This window comes from Octopus sinensis, linkage group LG9 (genome assembly GCF_006345805.1).
Source record: "Octopus sinensis linkage group LG9, ASM634580v1, whole genome shotgun sequence".
In the NCBI taxonomy this organism is placed as follows: domain Eukaryota; kingdom Metazoa; phylum Mollusca; class Cephalopoda; order Octopoda; family Octopodidae; genus Octopus; species Octopus sinensis.
The window spans coordinates 98,653,205-98,673,687 of NC_043005.1; the positions used below are offsets into that span (position 1 = coordinate 98,653,205).

Sequence of the window (20,483 nt, forward strand, 5' to 3'; positions counted from 1 at the left end):
AATATGTAATATCAAAATTTTGTTAGTTAAAATGCTCAAAAAATCAGAATAGAATGTATTTTTAAAACAAAAATACTCTATTGAAAGGGGAAATGTCTAGGTTAACATTGGTTGAACACATACTGTGTGAGATAGGATATCATGTATGAAATATTCAATACAGGAATAAAAGCCGTTGCAGAAACTCAGAGCAGTTTAAAACAGTTCATATAGAAGTTAATGATAAGCCAATCAGTAACAATGATTTCAAGTAAATATGGGTGTGAGTAATGAAAAATTAAAATTGAAATGTATGAAAACGTACCAATAATGCATCAATGTCTTTCATCATTTTCCTTTGTTGTTTATTTGTTATATGTAGACTTTGTGTACCAAAGCAAGATGTCAATGGACTTCTGGAGGCTGACAGTGTTCCTGCCATTGAACTTTCTCTACTCTCAACACTACAATGTTCCTCATACATAACATGGTAACTACCTTCTCTTATATTCTCTCTCAAAGTCATCCTTGGCATTGAACTAATAATTATCTTAAGAAAATGTTTTCTGATTAAATGAGGTTTTGTTGAAGAAGGTGTTTATTTAATTGAATCAACATCCATTTATTACCAGGACTTGTATTATTGATTTATATTATATATATCGAATATATTGCATATTTATTTATATATTGAGTAATTATATTATTGAAGGCAAAGTCTACTAGAGATGGATTTGATCTTAAAACATAGGTTGTAATTTAATATTGTAAAACATTTGGTCTGATGCTCTACTGTTTATGCCAACTTACATCTCTAATAATAATAAGGATGATGAAGAAGATAATTGAGATATTAAGGATATAGTTAAAAGACCTATTGTAAACTTTGGAAACATAGTCTACCCATTTATCTTTACTTCAAACTATTTATTGATAGCAATAATAAATCTCTGAGCGAGATGTAAACAGTAAGCGCTCGACAACGTAAAGTATACTAGCCATCTTAATATGGCTAACCACTAGGGGTGGGGGGTGTTACTGTAGCTTTTTAGCCCCAGGAGATCATCGTCTCCAGCTGGCTTTAGACACAATCCTGTGCCCTTTAATGATATTCGCAAAGGGAGGTCATCCCCTCTCGAAAAACCCAAGTGATACGCATGGACTGCAGTTTCGAGATTATTGTCTCTTCATTAAAGGGTACAGGATTGTGTCTAAAGCCAGCTGGAGACGATGATCTCCTGGGGCTAAAAAGCTACAGTAACACCCCCCCACTCCTAGTGGTTAGCCATATTAAGATGGCTAGTATACTTTACGTTGTCGAGCGCTTACTGTTTACATCTCGCTCAGAGATTTATTATTGCTTTCAGACCGTTTTTCGAAATCAGTGACAGTGGTTACTGGGAAAAACATTAAATAGATATTCGCAAACGAAAACCCGTGATTAGCGTGTGTTGACAAGAGACAATAATCTCGAAACTGCAGTCCATGCGTATCACTTGGGTTTTTCGAGAGGGGATGACCTCCCTTTGCGAATATCATTAAAGGGCACAGGATTGTGTCTAAAGCCAGCTGGAGACGATGATCTCCTGGGGCTAAAAAGCTATAGTAACACCCCCCACCCCTAGTGGTTGGCCATATTAAGTATACTTTACGTTATTTATTGATATTTATTTCTTTATTGCCCACAGGGGGCTAAACATAGAGGGGACAAACAAGGATAAACAAAAAGATTAAGTTGAGTACATCGGCCCCAGTGCATAACTGGTACTTATTTAATCAACCCCAAAAGGATGAAAGGCAAAGTCGATCTCGGTGGAATTTGAACTCAGAACGTGAAGGCAGACAAAATGCCACTAAGCATTTTGCCCGGCATGCTAACGATTCTGCTAGCTCGCCCAGCTATAATGATAATAAAAAAACAAACTTTAAATTTCGGTACAAGGCCAGTAATTTCAGGAGAGTGGGCAAGTCGATTACTTTGACCCCAGCATTCAACTGGTACCTATTTTATCAACCTTGAAAGGATGAAAGGCAAAATTGATCTTTGTGGAATTTGAACTCAGAATAAAAAGATGGATGAAATGCCACTAAGCATTTTGCTTGGTATGTTAGTGATTCTGTCAGCTCACCACTTACGTTTTAATAATGATAATAATAATAATAATAACAATAATAATAATAATAATAGCAGTAAAAAATATTAATTTCTATCATCATCATCATCCTTTAACATCTGCTCTCCATGCTAGCATGGGTTGGACGTATTGACTGAGGACTGGCGAACCAGATGGCTGCACCAGACTCCAATCTGATCTGGCAGAGTTTCTACAGCTGGATGCTCTTCCTAATGCCAACCACTCTGAGAGTGTAGTGGGTGTTTTTATGTGCCATTAGCACGAGGGCCAGTCAAGCAGTACTGGCAATGACCACGCTCAAATGGTGTTTTTTATATGCCACCTGCACAGGAGCCAGTCCAGCGGCACTGGCAACGACCTCGCTCGAATGTTTTTTCACTTGCCAGTAAGGCGACGCTGGTAATGATCATGCTTGATTGGTGCTTTTTACATGCCACTGGCATGGAAGCCGGTTAGCTGCTCTGGCAATGATCACACTTGAGGCATAAAGGTTGAAATATCTTAGATAAGGTGAAATAAGAATTTTTGATATTCATGTATTTCCAAAAGTTTCTTCTAGGAATTTGAATTAAGATTCAGATTGTAGCTGTTCTTACATAGATGTAACTATATTGATGCTGTCATTAAAAGACATGTTCAAGTTTTCTACATTGATTTTTCAATTCTATCTGATCAATAAAATCATCTCAGTAAAAATTAAAAACTACTGAAAACTGTCTGAATACAAAATCCTGGACATATAAACAATAAAAAGCAATGGATAAGGATATAATAATGTCTGTGGAATTAAATAGTTCTTGGAATATATAAGCACGAATCTCAATGTAAAATCAAAGGGAAATTTCCGCTTATTTCCCACGTCTGCGAACTGAAAAAAATTTGTTTCTATAAAGTTCCATGAAATTGCAAATAAAAACATGTTCAGCTAGAACTGTATCCTTGATAATATAGGAAACCTTTTGTGGGAGGATGGTAAAGTATCAGTCTTTTTTTAAGGATAATGTTTTCTCATATAAGTCCTCTGACTTGAATTTTAGGGGACAGTATTGTTGATTAAATTGACAACAACACTCAGTTTCCTATTTTGTCAATTGTGAATGGATCAAAGGCAAAAATCTATCTTGGTGGCATTTAAAATTGGAATGTAGTGGGATGTAACTAAATACTACAAGGCTTTTGTCTGAAGCTCTACTAATTCTGACATTGAAACAAGGAAAGAAATGCTATACAGTGAAATATAGTCAACTTATAAAAGAATACAGCTGATCTTTGTGGAATTTTAGCTCAGAATATAAGATTAGACTAGTGCTTTACTGTGAAGGCACGTGGCTTAGTGGTTAGGGTATTCAGTTTACGATTGTAAGGTCATGAGTTCAATTCCTGGTGATGCATTGTGTCCTTGAGCAAGACATTTTATTTCATGTTGCTCCAGTCCACTCTGCTAGTAAAAATGAGTAGTACCCGCATTTCAAAAGGGCCAGCCTTGTCACATTCTGTGTCCCGCTAAATTTTTCTGAGAATTACGTTAAGGGTACACATGTTTGTGGAGGGCTCAGCCAATTGCACATTAATGTCACAAGCTAGCTGTTCTGTTGACTGGATCAGCTGGAACCCTCGTCATCATAACTGACAGAGTGCCAGTGCTTTATTGATTTGCTTCATTGCAACATAACAATATCATAAAAACAATGACGTGTCCATTCTCAATTTATTTTCTTTCAATTTCCCATTTGTTTTCTTTTATTTTACCAGCTTACAAAGTAACCAAGATCATCTCATTTTCTCCACTGTTGATGGTTATTTACAACGAATACCCTGGAAAGACAGGTCTCTTGAGTATGTTGACAAAATTAACATCCCTTCCATATCCATGTCTACAGATCTCCAACATTGCCGAGGTGAGATGGCTGCTAGGTCTAACGCAAACTGTGAGTGTCGAATATATTAACTGGTGCCATGTTACTCTTTCTCTCATTGCTAATCTCTCACTTTTGTCACTGCTATTAAATTCAGTTTTATATCCAACTCTTTTACTGAAATTCTTTGAAATATTTTCTCTTCAAGTGAATTTTTTTAATTGAGTTATTACAGTACTATGCCCTGATCAGGCTAGTCATTTGGCCTTTACCCTTTCCATCGACATTATATTTAGATTGGCACATTACAGAATTATCGTCAGATTCATGCACATATGTTCTCTTATGTTCTTTTATCTATTTGTATAACTTGTTCAAACATGATCTGAAGTTTTTTTTATTTGTATCAAACCTATGTAGAGCTATGCAATGAATGACTGGAAAAGGGCAATCAAGTATACGACCTCATATGCACTTGACTTCATAACTTAGAAGTAGTTTTGGACAAAGCTGGTGCAGTTATACGTGACGCTAAGATTGCTGAAATGATAAATGTGGTGTATTGCCTTAGGATATATTTATGCTTGCATTGTGACAATGTACTTATCTACCTCTGCTTTAGAGATACCATCCACTTCAAGTGTGTGTATGACTGTGACTTGGTATCACTTTGTGTATTCTACTGGTCTTATAGTTACTAAGTGATGTGTGTGTGTGTATGTATATATATCATGTTGGCATGGGTTTGACAGTTTAACAGGATCTGATGGATCCAAGGACTGCGTCATACCCCATGAAAGCTTTGGTATGGTTTATATGGTTCAATGCCCTTCCTAATGCCAACCACTTTACAACATTTGCTGTGTGTGTTTTTTTTTCTTATTACCAGTATTCATAAGGTTGCCATGTTATCTGCAAGGTTACAAACCCTGAGGGAAGCAACTTTATGTCAGGAGATGATGCATTTGAGTATAAGAAGGGCCTAGAACAGAAAATTTCTTTTTGCTGCAGAGGAGCCACTTGAGCTACTTGACAAGTTAGATTTTTAGAAGAGAGGTAAGGGTGCTTAGGTGGATCTGGAAAGAGATAAAAACAGTAGTGATGAGGTATCTTGCTGGACCCTTAAGGTACAAGGTGAGTTGAAACGAATGGGAACAGAAGAACCAAGAGTGTGGGTGGATGGAGATTGCAGGATTATATGAGGAAGTGAGAGAAAGGGAATAAGGGGAGTGGAGGGAGGTGACAACTGTAAAGATTGAGTAGAGTTGAAGGGTTAGTAAGAGATGGGGGGGGGAGTGAGCAGTGATGCATAAGTTAGGGAGGTAGGGGTGAGTAGAAAATGGCTGACAGTGTAGAAAAGAAAGGGAGGAGAGCAGCAGAATAGTAATGATGATGTAGTAGCCAGGGTAAAATGACATGTGGTTGGATAGAATGCAGGAGTTGGGGTGGATGGAGAGGCTGGCATAGTTCATGGAGTGAGAGATGTATGGTGGTGGAGGAGGAGGCGAGGTAATATGGTGGTTCAGTGGGGGTGGGGTAGGGATGGCGGAGATCAGGGTGAAGTGGGGAGTGTGTGTGTGTGTGTACAGAGAACAGCATTAATGGATAACGGATGGATAACAAGTGAAATGGTTCTGAGTTGTATGAAATAAATGGTACCAAGGAAGATCTGTGGTTAGAGAGAGAGAGAGATGATAGGTAGTGGACACGAAACCAAACTGCATCTCATCTAGGTGTACTCTCATGAATCAATTGTGCTCTGACTCTCCCTGTAACCTTCATAACCTGTTCCAGTTGTTTGATTTCCCTAAAACTTCTTCCTTCTAAGGCATCTCCTTTGCTTTAGTAGCAGTTAATGATGGTACTACTACACCAGTCATTGGGTATGACTTTTCTTGTATAACTTAACTATCCAGATGGTAATCATGTATCCTCTCTCTCTCTTTCTCACACACAGACAGTCATTTAGAGAAATGGTTGATGAAATTTCATCAAACAATTTCTCTGTCATTTGTGGCTTTATACACTCCTTATCGTTTTCTCTTGTATTGTGTTATATTATATATATATATATTTTGTTGTATGATACATTAAGGAGCTTTTTTATGAGTACTACCAGATTACTTGAATCCATATATTGCAACTTAAATATACGTATGTGCACATGGTGCCGAAAGGTGCTGGCTGTGGGTAAAAGAAAATACAGAGGGAATCAGTGAATCATGATTTTATTCAACATATTCCCCTCTCAGATTCACACACTTATTTCAATGGTCCTTCAGTTTTTCTAAGCCCATAAAAAAAACTTGGAAGATTGGGCCTCCAACCAGGCCTTTCACGATACCCTTAAAGCCAAGAACTTTTCAGCACCTCCTTGTGTGTGTATATATATATATATATATATATATATAAATATATATATATATATCATTGTTTAATGTCTACCTTCCATGCTAGCATGGGTGGGACAGTTTCACAAGGGGCAGCCGAGCCGAGGCCTGCACCAGACTTCTGTGGCTACTTTGGCAGGATTTTTACAGCTATATATATATGTATATATATATAGTGGGACTTTATAATAATGAACTTTATTTCTCTATTTCTTATTTACATTGTATTGTATACAAAGAAACATTGTCTGCTTCATGACAAGCCATCAAAAGCACAAATATTCAAATTGGGCTATCCACTAATGTACTAGCCTTATTCATGACTGCTTTATGAGCAACTGATCTATGCTATTCATTGCAGAAGGAAACCAGGTATGTCTTCTCCATGGATTGTCAATAAACTGTGAAACAGTGTGTCAGGAGACTCCTTCCCTTTTCTTTTAACCTCACACATTATTAATATGGAGGGAATGTATTTTAACCCTTCTAGTGTTTAAACTGGCCATATCTAGCCAGAATATTATCCTTGTTTTATGTTCAAACTTATGAGATTCAGCCTCTCACACCTACCCTATAATGTCATTCTAAAGATAAATAATCACATCATCAAAATCTTGAAGCTATGAGACAAGGCATAATTAATTCAAAACAATGTGAATAAATAAGCATTACATTTGACAAAGTAATTTAAACACTAAAGGGTTAATTGTTATTAATCCACTGTGAGGTTTTACAATATCAATTTCAAATTTTGCCACACAGCCACCAATTTCAGGGGAGGGGGTAAATCAAATACATCAACCCCCGGATTTCAACTGCTACTTATTTTATGAACCCTGAAAAGATGAAGGGCATTCCAGTATTGAAATACCTGATAGTTGCAACTCAATTTTGCATAATGCCATATGGCTTAATTGTTCTCTTAAAACTCGAGCAGCTTAGGTGTGGCTTTTCAGTCCTGCTTATCCTCTTTTGTACAGATGTGGCGATGAGAGGTACCTTTTGAAATAGGTGTTACAATGTTGTTTTACTCTTTTACTTGTTTCAGTCATTTGACTGTGGCCATGCTGGAGCATCACTTTTAGTCAAACAAATCAACCCCAGGACTTATTCTTTGTAAGCCTAGTACTTATTCTATCGGTCTCTTTTGCCGAACCACTAAATTACGGGGACGTAAACGCACCAGCATCGGTTGTCAAGTGATGTTGGGAGGACACACACACACAGATTGAGTTGTTCAACTGAAAAAACCCTTCAAGGTGGTGTCCTGGCATGGTTGCAGTCTAATGACTGAAATAAGCAAAAGATAAAAGTAAAAAATACTGAAACATTGTCTGTGTTGAGGCAGCGTAATTTTTTCTGACTATACAAACTGATGTTATAAACGAAACTGATCAAAAATAGCAAATTGCTAACAACATTATATGATTGGATGTTGACCAAGTGATGTCTTATTAGATATTTATACATCTTTGCAGAATTCTATCTTATATGCACACATGCATACACACACATACACCTATGACATATTCATACTGGTTATATGCCAGTGTGAGAAATCAATATGTACATATATATGGCTCATTATTCTGAAGAATTCCCTCTCTTCTCCAAAACTATTAGGCACCAATTGAATTTATAATAATACTTTTCACTTCTCCAATGTAATAAATCATCTTTGTTATTATAATATAATCCTCTGATATTTTAGCATGAGTCACAATCACAACTGTCACAATGTTATTCTAACATATTCTAACAACTCTAACCAATATTATTCTAACATAAATACTGCAATATTCCCCTTGGAAGATGGTGAGCTGGCAGAAATGTTAGCACAGCAGGCAAAATGCTTTAGCGGTATTTCATCTGTCTTTATGTTCTGAGTTCAAATTCTGCTGAGGTCGACTTTGCCTTTCATCCTTTTGGAGTCGATAAATTAAGTACCAGTTGCATACTGGGGTTGATCTAATTAACCGGCCCCCTCCCCCAAAATTTCAGGCCTTGTGCCTTAAGATTATTTAAAGAGTAGTGGACTTAATAAATCATTTGGTTTAATGCAAGGCTCTTAGGTCTTTTAGTAAAGTCAACTCTGTTGCAAGCATTCAGAGCAGGTCTTTGGCCTAAGGGTAACTCCTTCCATCTCTCTCTCCCTTCCAATCATTACACAAAGGTCTCATGAGTGCTGCCCTTCCTCTGAAAGATATTAAAAGATTTACTGTGTGATTGATTAGGAAGAGAATCAGCCTAGGCAAAACAGAGTTTGGATTTATTCAGGATGGGGGACCACTGATGCTGTTTTACTAACTAGACAACTGTAAGAGAAATTATTTGCTAGGAGTAAAGTACTGTATCAAGCTTTTGTCAATCTGAAGAAGGCTTTTGATTGGCTACTTGGCTACTTTGAATGGATTGTGTGAGTTAGTGAGCTACGTACAGACTGCTATCAGCAAAGGAAGAATTAATGAGTTAAGTGAGGAATTTTACATGCAGGTTAGTGTATAAGAGGGCTCAGTTCTCAGCTGTCTCCTGTATATCATTGTTTTCTAGGCCATAATAGAAGTTTAACACTACTCTGTGGGGACACTTGTAAGCTGATGATCTAATTCTCATTAACGAATCAGTCAAAGGTTCAGAAAAGAAATTCCAAACTTTGAAGTGAAACTTAGAATCACGAGGCCTCAAAGTAAACCTGGCAAAGATTAAAGTTTTAGTAAGTGGAAAAAGAAGACAATTCTGTCATTGGGAAAGTAGCCATACATAGAATAGGTGGGAATTCCAAAAGGTGCACCTATTGTAGACTATAGGTGCATAAACGATGTGGGATAACAGAGTGGCTGATGGGAAAAGTAGACTTCATAGATTAACAGGATTAGCTAATTGTAAGAAAATGTACAGGATAAATCCTTTCAAATGCTTGCCAAATTCTGTAGAAGTCATTAATAACTTGTTTGCTTTGTAATCTAGTTTGCAGTGGATGTAGATGTTCTAAAAACAGTTGCCAGAGTAAGACTGGAATGGAAAAAGTTCAGAAAGCTGTTAATTCCCGTATATCTAATACTTACTTCATCTAACCTGAAGCAATGAACGGCAAAATAAACCTACAAAGATTAGAACTCTGAATATAGAGTGATAATTATACTTACTGAAAATCATTTTTGAGACGTTACTTTCTTGTCTGTGCACTGAGCAGCAAAGTCCTCACTATTGCGAACTCATCTCAGACCAGTTTCACACTGAGCCAACCATCTTTACTGAATTTCTACTTATTTAGTCCACTGAGAGCAACATCACCAACAATAAAACAACATCAATTATAATAACAATAAAAGTTGCTAGCATAAAAATAATAAAAGATTACAGGTACACCTCTGTATGGGTGTATGTTATGGGAACATTGTGATGCTGAAAATTTTGCCATAACATAGAATTCTGTAATGTAAAACCAAGTTTTCCATTAATTTTCATGTTACATGGGAGTTAATGAACATGGAAGTCACCGGAAAAATGTTTCACAGTATAGAATTCCACAATATGGCAATATTTTTGACTATGTAAGGTTTCTCATATGAGGTATGCTTGGACTTTTTATTTGGTGTGAACCTTTTTGTAAACAGTGTTTTGGTTGATCGAATGAATTTTTGTATATTACTGGAGTTTTGGTTTTATATTGAAACTAATTCCTAAAACATTTTAATCTGTAAACATTGTCAAAAGTACTTTTAAATGTACATAATAGCAAACACATTTTACTGTTGACTTAAGATGATACTTTCATCTTATCACCAAATTACTTTTAGAACAAACTTCTAATTTTCTTATGTTTTGACAGACATTCTCCAGAACAATACTCTGTGCAAATCCAAAATTATGGCACCTTAGTCATACTACCAACTTGAACTTCTAACTTGTTGCCTCTTGAGGTCTCTGAGTGAGACTTGGAGTCAAATTGTACAAATACAATTTGTACATTTTGATAATAATAAACAATATAACTTACATTCTATATATGATCTTGTCCTTGCAACCTATATTCTGAAAACCTTTGGTGTTTTTTTTTTTAAAAACCTATAGGACTAAAACCTGTGTTGAACAATAACATTACATTGTCTGCCCTCAGTGACTATAATAATGATAATGAGTGTAAATCTAAAGAATTGAGTTGTTTTTTTTGTTGCATTTATTGAGAAGATATTTAGTTTGTAATCTGCTAATGGTAGAAAATATATTTGGAATATAAAGAAAACCAAAAAAAATGATATGCAGGCAAATGAAAAAAAAATGATTGTCTATTGAAAAACTAAAAAGTGAAACCAAAATCAACTTGGTACTAATATTGTAAAATAAGCCACTTATACTGGAGTTGCTTTTGTAGTTTTAGTCTGGTGGGGATTAAGCATGTAGCTTGAGTATCAACTGTGAACTTTGCTTTTATGGTCTGTTGTTATCTTATGATCTGTGTATAACTGTTTATCTCCGTCTCTTTTTCATGACCTCTTCTAAATTATCGCATTGAATTTACTCACTGCTTGTTGTTCATTCATTAGACTAGATTAGTTCATTCATTTATTCATTCACTACTTGTATTTTGCCATTTTGCATCAATTATTCCTTGATTCTTAAATAAAACAATTATCTTAAATGTCACATGTTTTTTCCCCCCCGCACAAATATTTACACCTCTTTCATTTATTGTTTCTTCCCTTCAAATACTCTAATTATATCCTATTAGTTATGGTTCTTTGTGTGCATTGTATACATCATGCCCTCTCTCTCTCTCTCTCTCACACAAACTGATCAATACTAAATATATATGTGCAAACAATTTGTGTTGGAAAAACACCAGCAAGGCCACAGATGGGGATCAAGTTTCCAATATTGTAAACAGACATCTGCATTTTAATTCAGAACTAGAAAGTTTCCTCAGTTTACACAGCATTATGCTTGTACAGTTTCACTTCAGCTCTGTTTTATTTCTTTTTCGTGCTTTTCTTTTTGCCTTCATGTCAATTTGTTGGTAGTGATGGAGACCAGATACAAAAGTAATACCTCTGTTAGTTTTAGTTTTTAATATTTTATTAAATATTTTTGAAGATTGAATTTGAGTTTTTTTAAATAGAAACCAAAACTTATAATGTTAAATCCTCACCATTTAATGTCTGTTTTCCATGCTGGCATGGGTTGGTTGGTTTGATAGGAACTGGCTGGGCAGAAGACTACACCAGGCTTTACTGTCTATTTTGGCAGGGTTTTTACAGCTGGATGCCCTTCCTAACATCAACCAGCTTACAGAGTGGGTCATTATTTAAAAAAAAAGATGAACAAGCAGGCACAGGAGTGGCTGTGTGGTAAGTAGCTTGCTTACCAACCACATGGTTCCAGGTTCAGTCCCACTGCATGGTACCTTGGGCAAGTGTCTTCTGCTATAGCCTTGGGCCAACCAAAGCCTTATGAGTAGATTTGGTAGACGGAAACTGAAAGAAGCCTGTCATAATATATATATATATATATATGTGTGTGTGTGTGTATGTATATGTTTGCATGTCTGTGTTTGTCCCCCCAACATCGCTTGACAACCGATGCTGGTGTGTTTACGTTCCCGTCACTTAACAGTTCGGCAAGGGAAACCGATAGAATAAGTACTAGGCTTATAAAGAATAAGTCCTGGGATCGATTTGCTTGACTGAAGGCGGTGCTCCAGCATGGCTGCAGTCAAATGACTGAAACAAATAAAAGAATAAAAGAAAACACTATGAACCTAAAATTTACAGGTTTATTGTAATGACTGCTTATACTGAAGGAATCAAAAACTAACAGCAATGAGAAAATGACAGTCAATGAGCATAAATCTTGCATACAATGACTATGTAAAAAAATTACCATATGGTTTTTATTTAAGCTGGTTTCAGTCAGTGGACTGTGACCATATTAGTGCAACTCCTTCAAAGGATTTTGTTGATAATATTAACCCTAGTTTCATGAATTTTACTTGTTGAACAAGTAAGTTATGGAAAGTACTAATACACTGTAAAGAACACTAGTTCTGACACTGATGTAGGCGTACACACTGGCATACTTATAGATATGTGCATATGATATCAATATTTTTTGATAGTCATTTCAATTAACAATTGCTTAACCGTTCAGCATTTAAACTGGACGTATCTGGCCAAAAGATTCTACTTGTTTTATCTTTAAACTAGTGAGATCTGGCCTCTCATACTCACTCTATCATGTCTTGCAAACAACTTGCACATGCAAGTGCTACCAGTCAAAAACTCCGCATACCGGAAGCCAGCAAGTGTATGGGGTCATCAGGAGAGAATGCGCGCCGTTTCGGGGCTTACCTCTCGACGGCATCAATGTGCACAGCCCCCCCCCCCCTCACTGATATGAGGCCCCGCTTGGTAGATCAACTGGTTATCAAATAAAGCTCAATATTCTTCTAGCCATCACTCATCGTCTCTTTTTAACCAAATCCAGTGGCTAGCCTTCTCCACTGTAGATTGGATATCAGTCATGGTGGTATTGACTTTACGATGAGTTAGGCCTAACGATAACAACAGTCGTCTCTAAAAGTAAACAATCACATCATCAAAATCTCTAAGTTATGAGATAATGCATGATCAATCCAAGACAATGTGAATAAATAAGCATTACATTTGACAGTAATCTGAATGCCAAAGGGTTAAATTATATTTGTGTGGGTGTGTGCTTTTTTTTTTTCTTTTAAGGATAATTTCAGTAAAATCGTTTTTTTCCCTTCAATTTACATGATCTCAATTTAAATGTAGATAGATTAGTAAAAAAGAAGAGTTTATTAATTTGCAAATACTATGTTACTCTTCTACTGGTTTCACCCATTGGACTGCAACCAAATTGACCCTGTATTTTTTTGTTTTTGAAGTTCATTTGTTTCACCTCAAATCAACCAGATTCAATTATCTAGCAGTGTTGGGGCAAACACACACACACACAAACAGAATTTCAGTTCACCAGATTTACTCATGAGGCATTAGTTGTTCTGAGACTATAGAAGAAGCCACTTGCCTCAAGTGATGTGGTGTGGAACTGAACCCAAAACCATATGGTTGCAATGTGAACTTCTTAGCCACACAGCTATATGCTTAATGTTATCAGCCAGTTATCATCTAAAAAATGTAAAAAAGCACTGGTGATGGTGCCATGTGAAAAGCATCCAGTCCACTCTGTAAAGTGGTTGGTGTTAGGAAGGGCATCCAGCTGTAGAAAGCAAACCAAAACAGTATGGAACCTGGTGTAGCTCCTGGCCTTGCCAGTTCTTGTCAAATTGTTCAACCCATGCCAGCATGGGAAACAGTTGTTAAATGCAGCTGATGATGATAAAGATATTGACATCATAAGAATTTTATAAACATTCAAGAGAATGAGAAATAATTCATTTTTGTAATGTGTGTGTGTGTGTGTGTGTTAGCTGAGCTGTTTGGAGAACTGCATTTAACTGTTAGAAGTAAACTTTTTTGTAAATAGATGAAATATCCTGCAGGCTGTAGAGTGAGGATCAGTGATTTAATATTTCAAAAATACACATTATGAATATGAACATCATATTTGTAATGTCAGATAGATTGATATATGTACCTTGTGTGTGTGAGAGAAATTGGATGACAGATGTGTGCACATGTGGTCTACAAGATTATTGGGTAATAGAGACACAGGCAGGTAACTAGATATTAATACGTATATTAATTATAAAATGTAGTTGTGTAAAGTATTTTTTTCTGTATGTTTATAGCATTACACTTTTAATTTCACCTATCATCATCATCATCGTTTAACATCCGTTTTCCATACTAGCATGGGTTGGACGGTTTTGACTGCGGGCTGGCAACCAGATGGCTGCACCAGGCTCCAGTCTTGATCTGGCAGAGTTTCTACTGCTGGATGCTCTTCCTGACGCCAACCACTCCGAGAGTGTAGTGGGTGCTTTTTACGTGCCACCTGCACGGGGGCCAGTCAAGCGGTACTGGCAATGACCTCGCTCGAATCTTTTTACACATGCCACCAACACAGGTGCTAGTGAAGCGATGTTGTATAAAAATCTTTTAAATTCTATTGTATATATAACTTAATTTTGTCTTCATATTTCAGATATTCAATTTTAAATTAAATTGGATTCATATGCCATTTATATTATTTTTCTTTCTCTTTTTTTCTATATGTTATGTCTTACTCATCTCAGATACATCATCCACATCCTAAACACTCCAGAACCACCACTCCTTTTACATCTTCCCATTGAGTAAAACATTCTATAGAAATCTATGTATATGTAAACCTATTTAGTGTTTCTAGGATGATTACTTTGTCTTAAATCACAAATTAATGAGAATATTGTAATTTCAGGTCCCTTTAAAGCTTTTCTTTAGGCCTAGTATACATGTTGCTTACACTCTTAATCTGCACCAAATAACTATGTTCACATGCATATTTACATGTGACATTCAGACACTTATGTGGATGTAATACTGATCTATCTGTTCTTTTGCTAGAATACTAGCCTTCACCCTCTTAATTTCATTCCTTTAATTCCACATTGCTTCTTTCATATTCAACACTACCCAGTTACCCTTCTAATCTGATTCCATTACCTTAATTATGATTTGTTTTCTGTTGCAGCTTCCCGTTCCACAGACCGAGACAGCTATGTGACACAGTTTGATTACAGCCCCTTTCTAAGAGGTTACAGCCTGGTGCTAAACACAGGGAAAGCAGCATTTGCTTTTGATAATGTAAGTGAAGGCATGAATGAACTAAGAGACATGAACAGTAATTACAGAGGCAGGAGTGATATTTTTGTGTGATGGGTGGGTACTTCAGTATGAAAGTAGTTCTAAGTCAATGCTTAGATGTAAAAATAATAACGAAATTATAATATAATATAATGAAATTATTGTATACAGTGCTCAGGTGCACCACAACTTGTCAGAAAGTGCATATAACGTACATGCAGTAATGTAAAAATGTCTGGAAAGCGAACAATGTATGAGTCAGATACATGCCTGTGTGTGTATAGTGCTCAGGTGCACTATAACTCATCAAAGGTACATGTGCAGTACATAGAATTATGTACAAGAGTCAGGAAAGTGAACAGTGTATGAGTCCTGATATACATGTGTTCATGCATATGGAGTGGGGCATATCAGGTGTAGTGTTAGCGAATTTCAGGAAGCATGGAGGTTTTAAAGGATGCAATGTTTTGGCAACTCACAACTGATGCCGGTAGTTTGTTTCATGCTTTAGCAACTCTGAGTGGGAAAAAATGTTTCCGAAAGTCATGGGAGCAGTGCTGTTTTCTGACTTTGTAGGCATGCTCATGTGTGTTAGACACATGGAGCTCAAAAAGGTGCTCAAGGTGGTTGTTGGCATGATTGTTAATAATTTTGTGGGTGTTTACCAAGTCAGTTGCCAGATGCTGGAGCTTCAATGTATCTATTCTGTCAGTACTTTGGTGTAATAGCAGTTCTTCATCAGTACTTTGGTATGACAGTTGTTATCAGGAAACATAATTAAAGATTGCTTTCATTTACATGAATAATATCTTTTAGGAAATGCATGAGTATTATAATTTCCAAATTGTGACACCCATGCCTAAATTTCCGTTTTCTAAAATTGCTTGAGCGAATTCTTTAAGACACAATGGAGAAGGTACTATATATATGATATCTGTGTTGCTAATAGTAAATGTAGAGGTTGAGTAAGACCCTTATGTATTTCATCACAAGCCTCATTGAACCAACTCTGACTGGTTTATGATTCCCATTTGGATTTTTTTTGTCATGTAGATTACTGGTACCTGTCAGAAAAGAATTGATATCAAAATTCCTCTTTTCCTTACGTCTGTCTTTCTGAAATATAAATCTATATTTAGGTAAAGCATTTGGTGGAAAAGCTAGTCAACTGGAAAACATTCTTATCTAATTTGGTGTATCACTGTTTTTGTATGAGTTCTAGGTTGTCAGTGCCACTTATTCCTCAAATTAAAAACAATTCTTTCCTGAAATGGAATTAACATAGTTCTACTTCTTATTTTTAGGTTTTCAAATTATAAGTGAATGGTTAACAAATCTTCCTCTAGCTAGAACACTTGTCTATTACAGGAAGCATTTCCTGCAAGAGAGTTTGAACTTAGTACTCTAAGTTATTGAAATATTTAAAAATTCCAAGGTACTGCTATGGCTTACAACAGCGAATTTTATTAACCTGTGGTCCCTACTTTCAGCTAGGTGAACTGTACTATTGACTGTTATTTTAGCTGTGTTAACAACTGTTGATGACTACATGTACTACTACTACTACTACTTCTTGGCTGGTTGTCCAGTATCCTATTGGTTTGACCATTTCTATTTTCCATTTCTATCAGATGAATAGTTACCAGTAAACATACACAGTAGTGGTATGAATAGTGATGCATGGTAGTAATGTGGAATCAGTTGCAATTCTACATCTGTCATTTATATTTTACAATTTACCTATATATGTCTAATTATTATCATTAATGTGTAAATTACCATTTTTTATTTTTATATACTTATCAGCGGGGAATCTTAGCCAAAGAATTAACAGATGCTGTTTGTGTTGCTATCAATCATCGTTATCAGTTAATTGCATATGGATGCTATAGGTAAGTTATGTTTTATTTCCCCTGGTTTCATGTGCTGTACTAGCAAATCGATCCCTCTGGGTTCTAAAGAATGTACTTACACTGCCACATTGATCTTTGTGTTTTCAAAATCTCTTAAATATCTGCTACTGCACATATCCATTGTAATTGCAGTCCTATGTTCATTCTTCCATTCACCGACCCACTCACTTATTCAGTCACTCATTCCCTCATTTACTCTTTTCAAGTCGATGGCAGTGCTGCCTTGACTGGCTTCCGTGTAGGTGGCACGTAAAAACCACCAACCGATCGTGGGCGTTGCCAGCCTCCGCTGGCATGTAAAAAGCACCCACTACACTCACGGAGTGGTTGGCATTAGGAAGGGCATCCGTCTGTAGAAACACTCCCAGATCAGACTGGAGCCTGGTGCAGCCTCCTGGCTTCCCAGACCCCGGTCAAACCGTCCAACCTATGCTAGCATGGAAAACGGATGTTAAACGATGATGATGATGAAGTCATTCTTTTATCCAATCACTCGATCATTATCCGCTCCTGCAATCTTTCATTTAGTCACTCATCTGCTTACCTGTCCATTCACATTCACTCATCTGCTTACCTGTCCATTCACATTCACCCATCTGCTTAATCACTCACTCATTACTTCCTTCATTTATTCACTCACTCATTCCTTTGTTTAGATTTTCTTCAAAAAAAAAAATGTTGTAAAAAAAAAAAGACACATAAAACCGGACTTTAAAATGTCTTGTCTTATGCCACATGTTTGTGTGTGGAACTTCTGACTAGTTCTCATGTTACTCAGATATGGCTACTTGTTTAAAGATACTCTCCATCTGTCCCACCTCTAATACCATTACAACTATCACTGCCATTTTGTAATCTGCTGACAGTATGGTACATATTGTCCATGGGCTCAATGCAGTGATTGAAGCAGGAGTTAAAATTAATGGTTTTAATGTCAGCAGTCTAGCACTTAAGCCATTTATCCACAATACTGTGTATATACCCACTAAATTATAGTGGTACAAGTGAAAACTTCATCATTATGCAGGATAAGCCAACTTTCTGACATCCATTTGTCTTTGAAACATAAACCTCATAGTGCTGCAACCATTTATAGTAGTGATTTGTTTACAAGCATTGTGAACTGGACTATTTGATATTTGTCCTGTCTATGAATATTACGGATACAACACAATGTTGGTTATTAGATATGAACTTCTAACCTATCAACTGGTTGTCCTGTACGCTATCTCTGTGTTCATTCATGCTTTGTAGTTGAAAAGTTGGAATATTCTGAACTAGTGGCAGTTGTGTTTATTTCCATAAATGAATACAGCAGTTGCTGCTGATGATGGTGATTCAGCTGATGTTAAGATGTGTAGTTATGATCTTACTCTTTTACTTCTTTCAGTCATTTGACTGCGGCCATGCTGGAGCACCGCCTTTAGTCAAGCAAATCAACCCCAGGTCTTATTCTTTGTAAGCCTAGTACTTATTCTATCGGTCTCTTTTGCTGAACCGCCAAGTTACAGGGATGTAAACACACCAGCATCGGTTGTCAAGCGATGTGGGAGGGACAAACACAGACACACAAACATATACACACACACATACATATATATGTATATATATATATATATATATATACATATATACATATATACGATGGACTTCTTTCAGTTTCCATCTACCAAATCCACTCACAAGGCTTTGGTCGGCCCAAGGCTATAGTAGCAGACACTTGCCCAAGGTGCTATGAAGTGGGACTGAATCCGGAACCATATGGTTGATAAGCAAGCTACTACTCACACAGCCACTCCTGCACCTATTCTTGTTTCTCAAATCCAAACAAAAAAGGGGTTGTTGTCTATGAGACTAGAATACATTTCTAAACTAATGTTAGCACAATTTTCAGAAAATCTCTCACAGGAGTTGTGTCAAGAATACTTGTGCTGTGGCTCTTGCTATGCAGCAACATAAAAGCTAGTTACAAATTTGATATTTCATCTTTTGTAGACAACAAATGTCAGTAGCACAAGAAAATAATTAAGACCCAATATCTTTCAACCATTACCAAACCAGATTAGCTGGAATTTCTGGAAATCTTTTGGCAACAAAAGTATCATTTTGAAAAGTAGCCAGATTGGAAATTTCATTTCATTTGCTTACTTATTCTCTCTACTTCTTCAGTTCATTGGAAAAGTTGTTCTATTCATATAATTTATTCATTATGTAGGAGCACTTCATTGTAGTTACTGATAGAATTGCAACTGCACATGGGGAAATGACCAACTTAGTGACCAAATAGAAGCTAGGCCAAATAGTTAAATTTTTACCTTGATTACAACTTATATTTGCAGCTATGGTCTGTATAAGAAGATAAAGTGTGTGTATGTGTGTGTATGTGTACATTTATCCATCCTTCCATCCATAAGTTGTTAAATCCAGGAAAAGCTCTCTTTCTCTCTCCATCTTTTCTGATGATGAGTTTGAGTTTGTAACATCAGGCATTTCTATTTCCTTCCTTCTCTTGAGTGGAAGCCTATTAATTACCCTCTTTGTTTTCACTTAGTCTCTCATGTTTTTATTTTTGTCATTTATTGTATGTGTGCACATGTGTGTGCGCACATACATGTACACACACATACACACACACATGGTCTTCTTGAAAATAGAACCCATAATTGTGTCAGTAAGTTAAATGGATGTCCATATTTGCAAAAGCTAACATAGAGATATAAAGTATTATAAATCCAATATTATGATATTAATGAAATAATATAAATTATTAATTAATTATGATAATACAGGTGTAAGGCCAGATATTTGACTGACTGCAATAATTGACTGGTGGAGGCACATGGCCTAGTGGTTAGAGCAGTGGACTCGTGGTCAAGGGATTGCGGGTTCAAATCTCAGACTGGGCGATGTGTATGTTTGTGAGCGAAACACTTAAGCTCCATGTGGCTCCAGTAGAAAATAATGGCGAACTTCTGCTGACTCTTTTGCCACAACTTTCTCTCACTCTTTCCTCCTGCATCTTGCAGCTCACCTGTGACGGACCGGCATCTCATCTAGGTGGGAAACCTATACGCCAAGGAAACCGGGAAACTGGCCCTAATGGGCCAGACATGGCTCGAGAAGGAACAAACAATAATTGACTGGTTCTTATATTGTTGACCGTGGAGTAATGAAAGATAAAGTAGGCTCTTTAGAAATTGAGTTTAAAACATGAAAGGAATTGACAAAATGCAGCAAAACCTACAATTGACGGATTTTAAACTTAGCAAATGCCAAAGTTTTAATAAGCTGGAAAAATGACTAGACTCTATTGCCAATTGGGAAGTGGTCATACTCAATATTGAAAAGTAGTATGTATGAATAACATGATGTATTTAGTTAAATATTATAATTCAACTGTCCACTGCCTTTAATAATAATTATTATATCTAAGATTAGT

At 36.4% G+C, this 20,483-nt stretch overlaps 1 protein-coding gene across 2 annotated transcripts in view; it reads left to right on the plus strand.

The window, feature by feature from the left end:
- The window catches only part of LOC115215369 (guanine nucleotide exchange factor subunit RIC1), a 341,602-nt gene that overhangs the window by 55,590 nt on the left and 265,529 nt on the right, over positions 1 to 20,483 (plus strand). The window contains exons 4-7 of one of the 2 annotated variants that reach the window (XM_029784517.2): positions 362 to 469; positions 3,867 to 4,042; positions 15,019 to 15,131; positions 16,938 to 17,023. In XM_029784517.2, coding sequence (XP_029640377.1) covers positions 362 to 469; positions 3,867 to 4,042; positions 15,019 to 15,131; positions 16,938 to 17,023 — 483 coding nt within the window. The remainder of the gene's footprint in view (positions 1 to 361; positions 470 to 3,866; positions 4,043 to 15,018; positions 15,132 to 16,937; positions 17,024 to 20,483) is intronic. The other variant, XM_029784518.2, reaches the window with a different exon arrangement.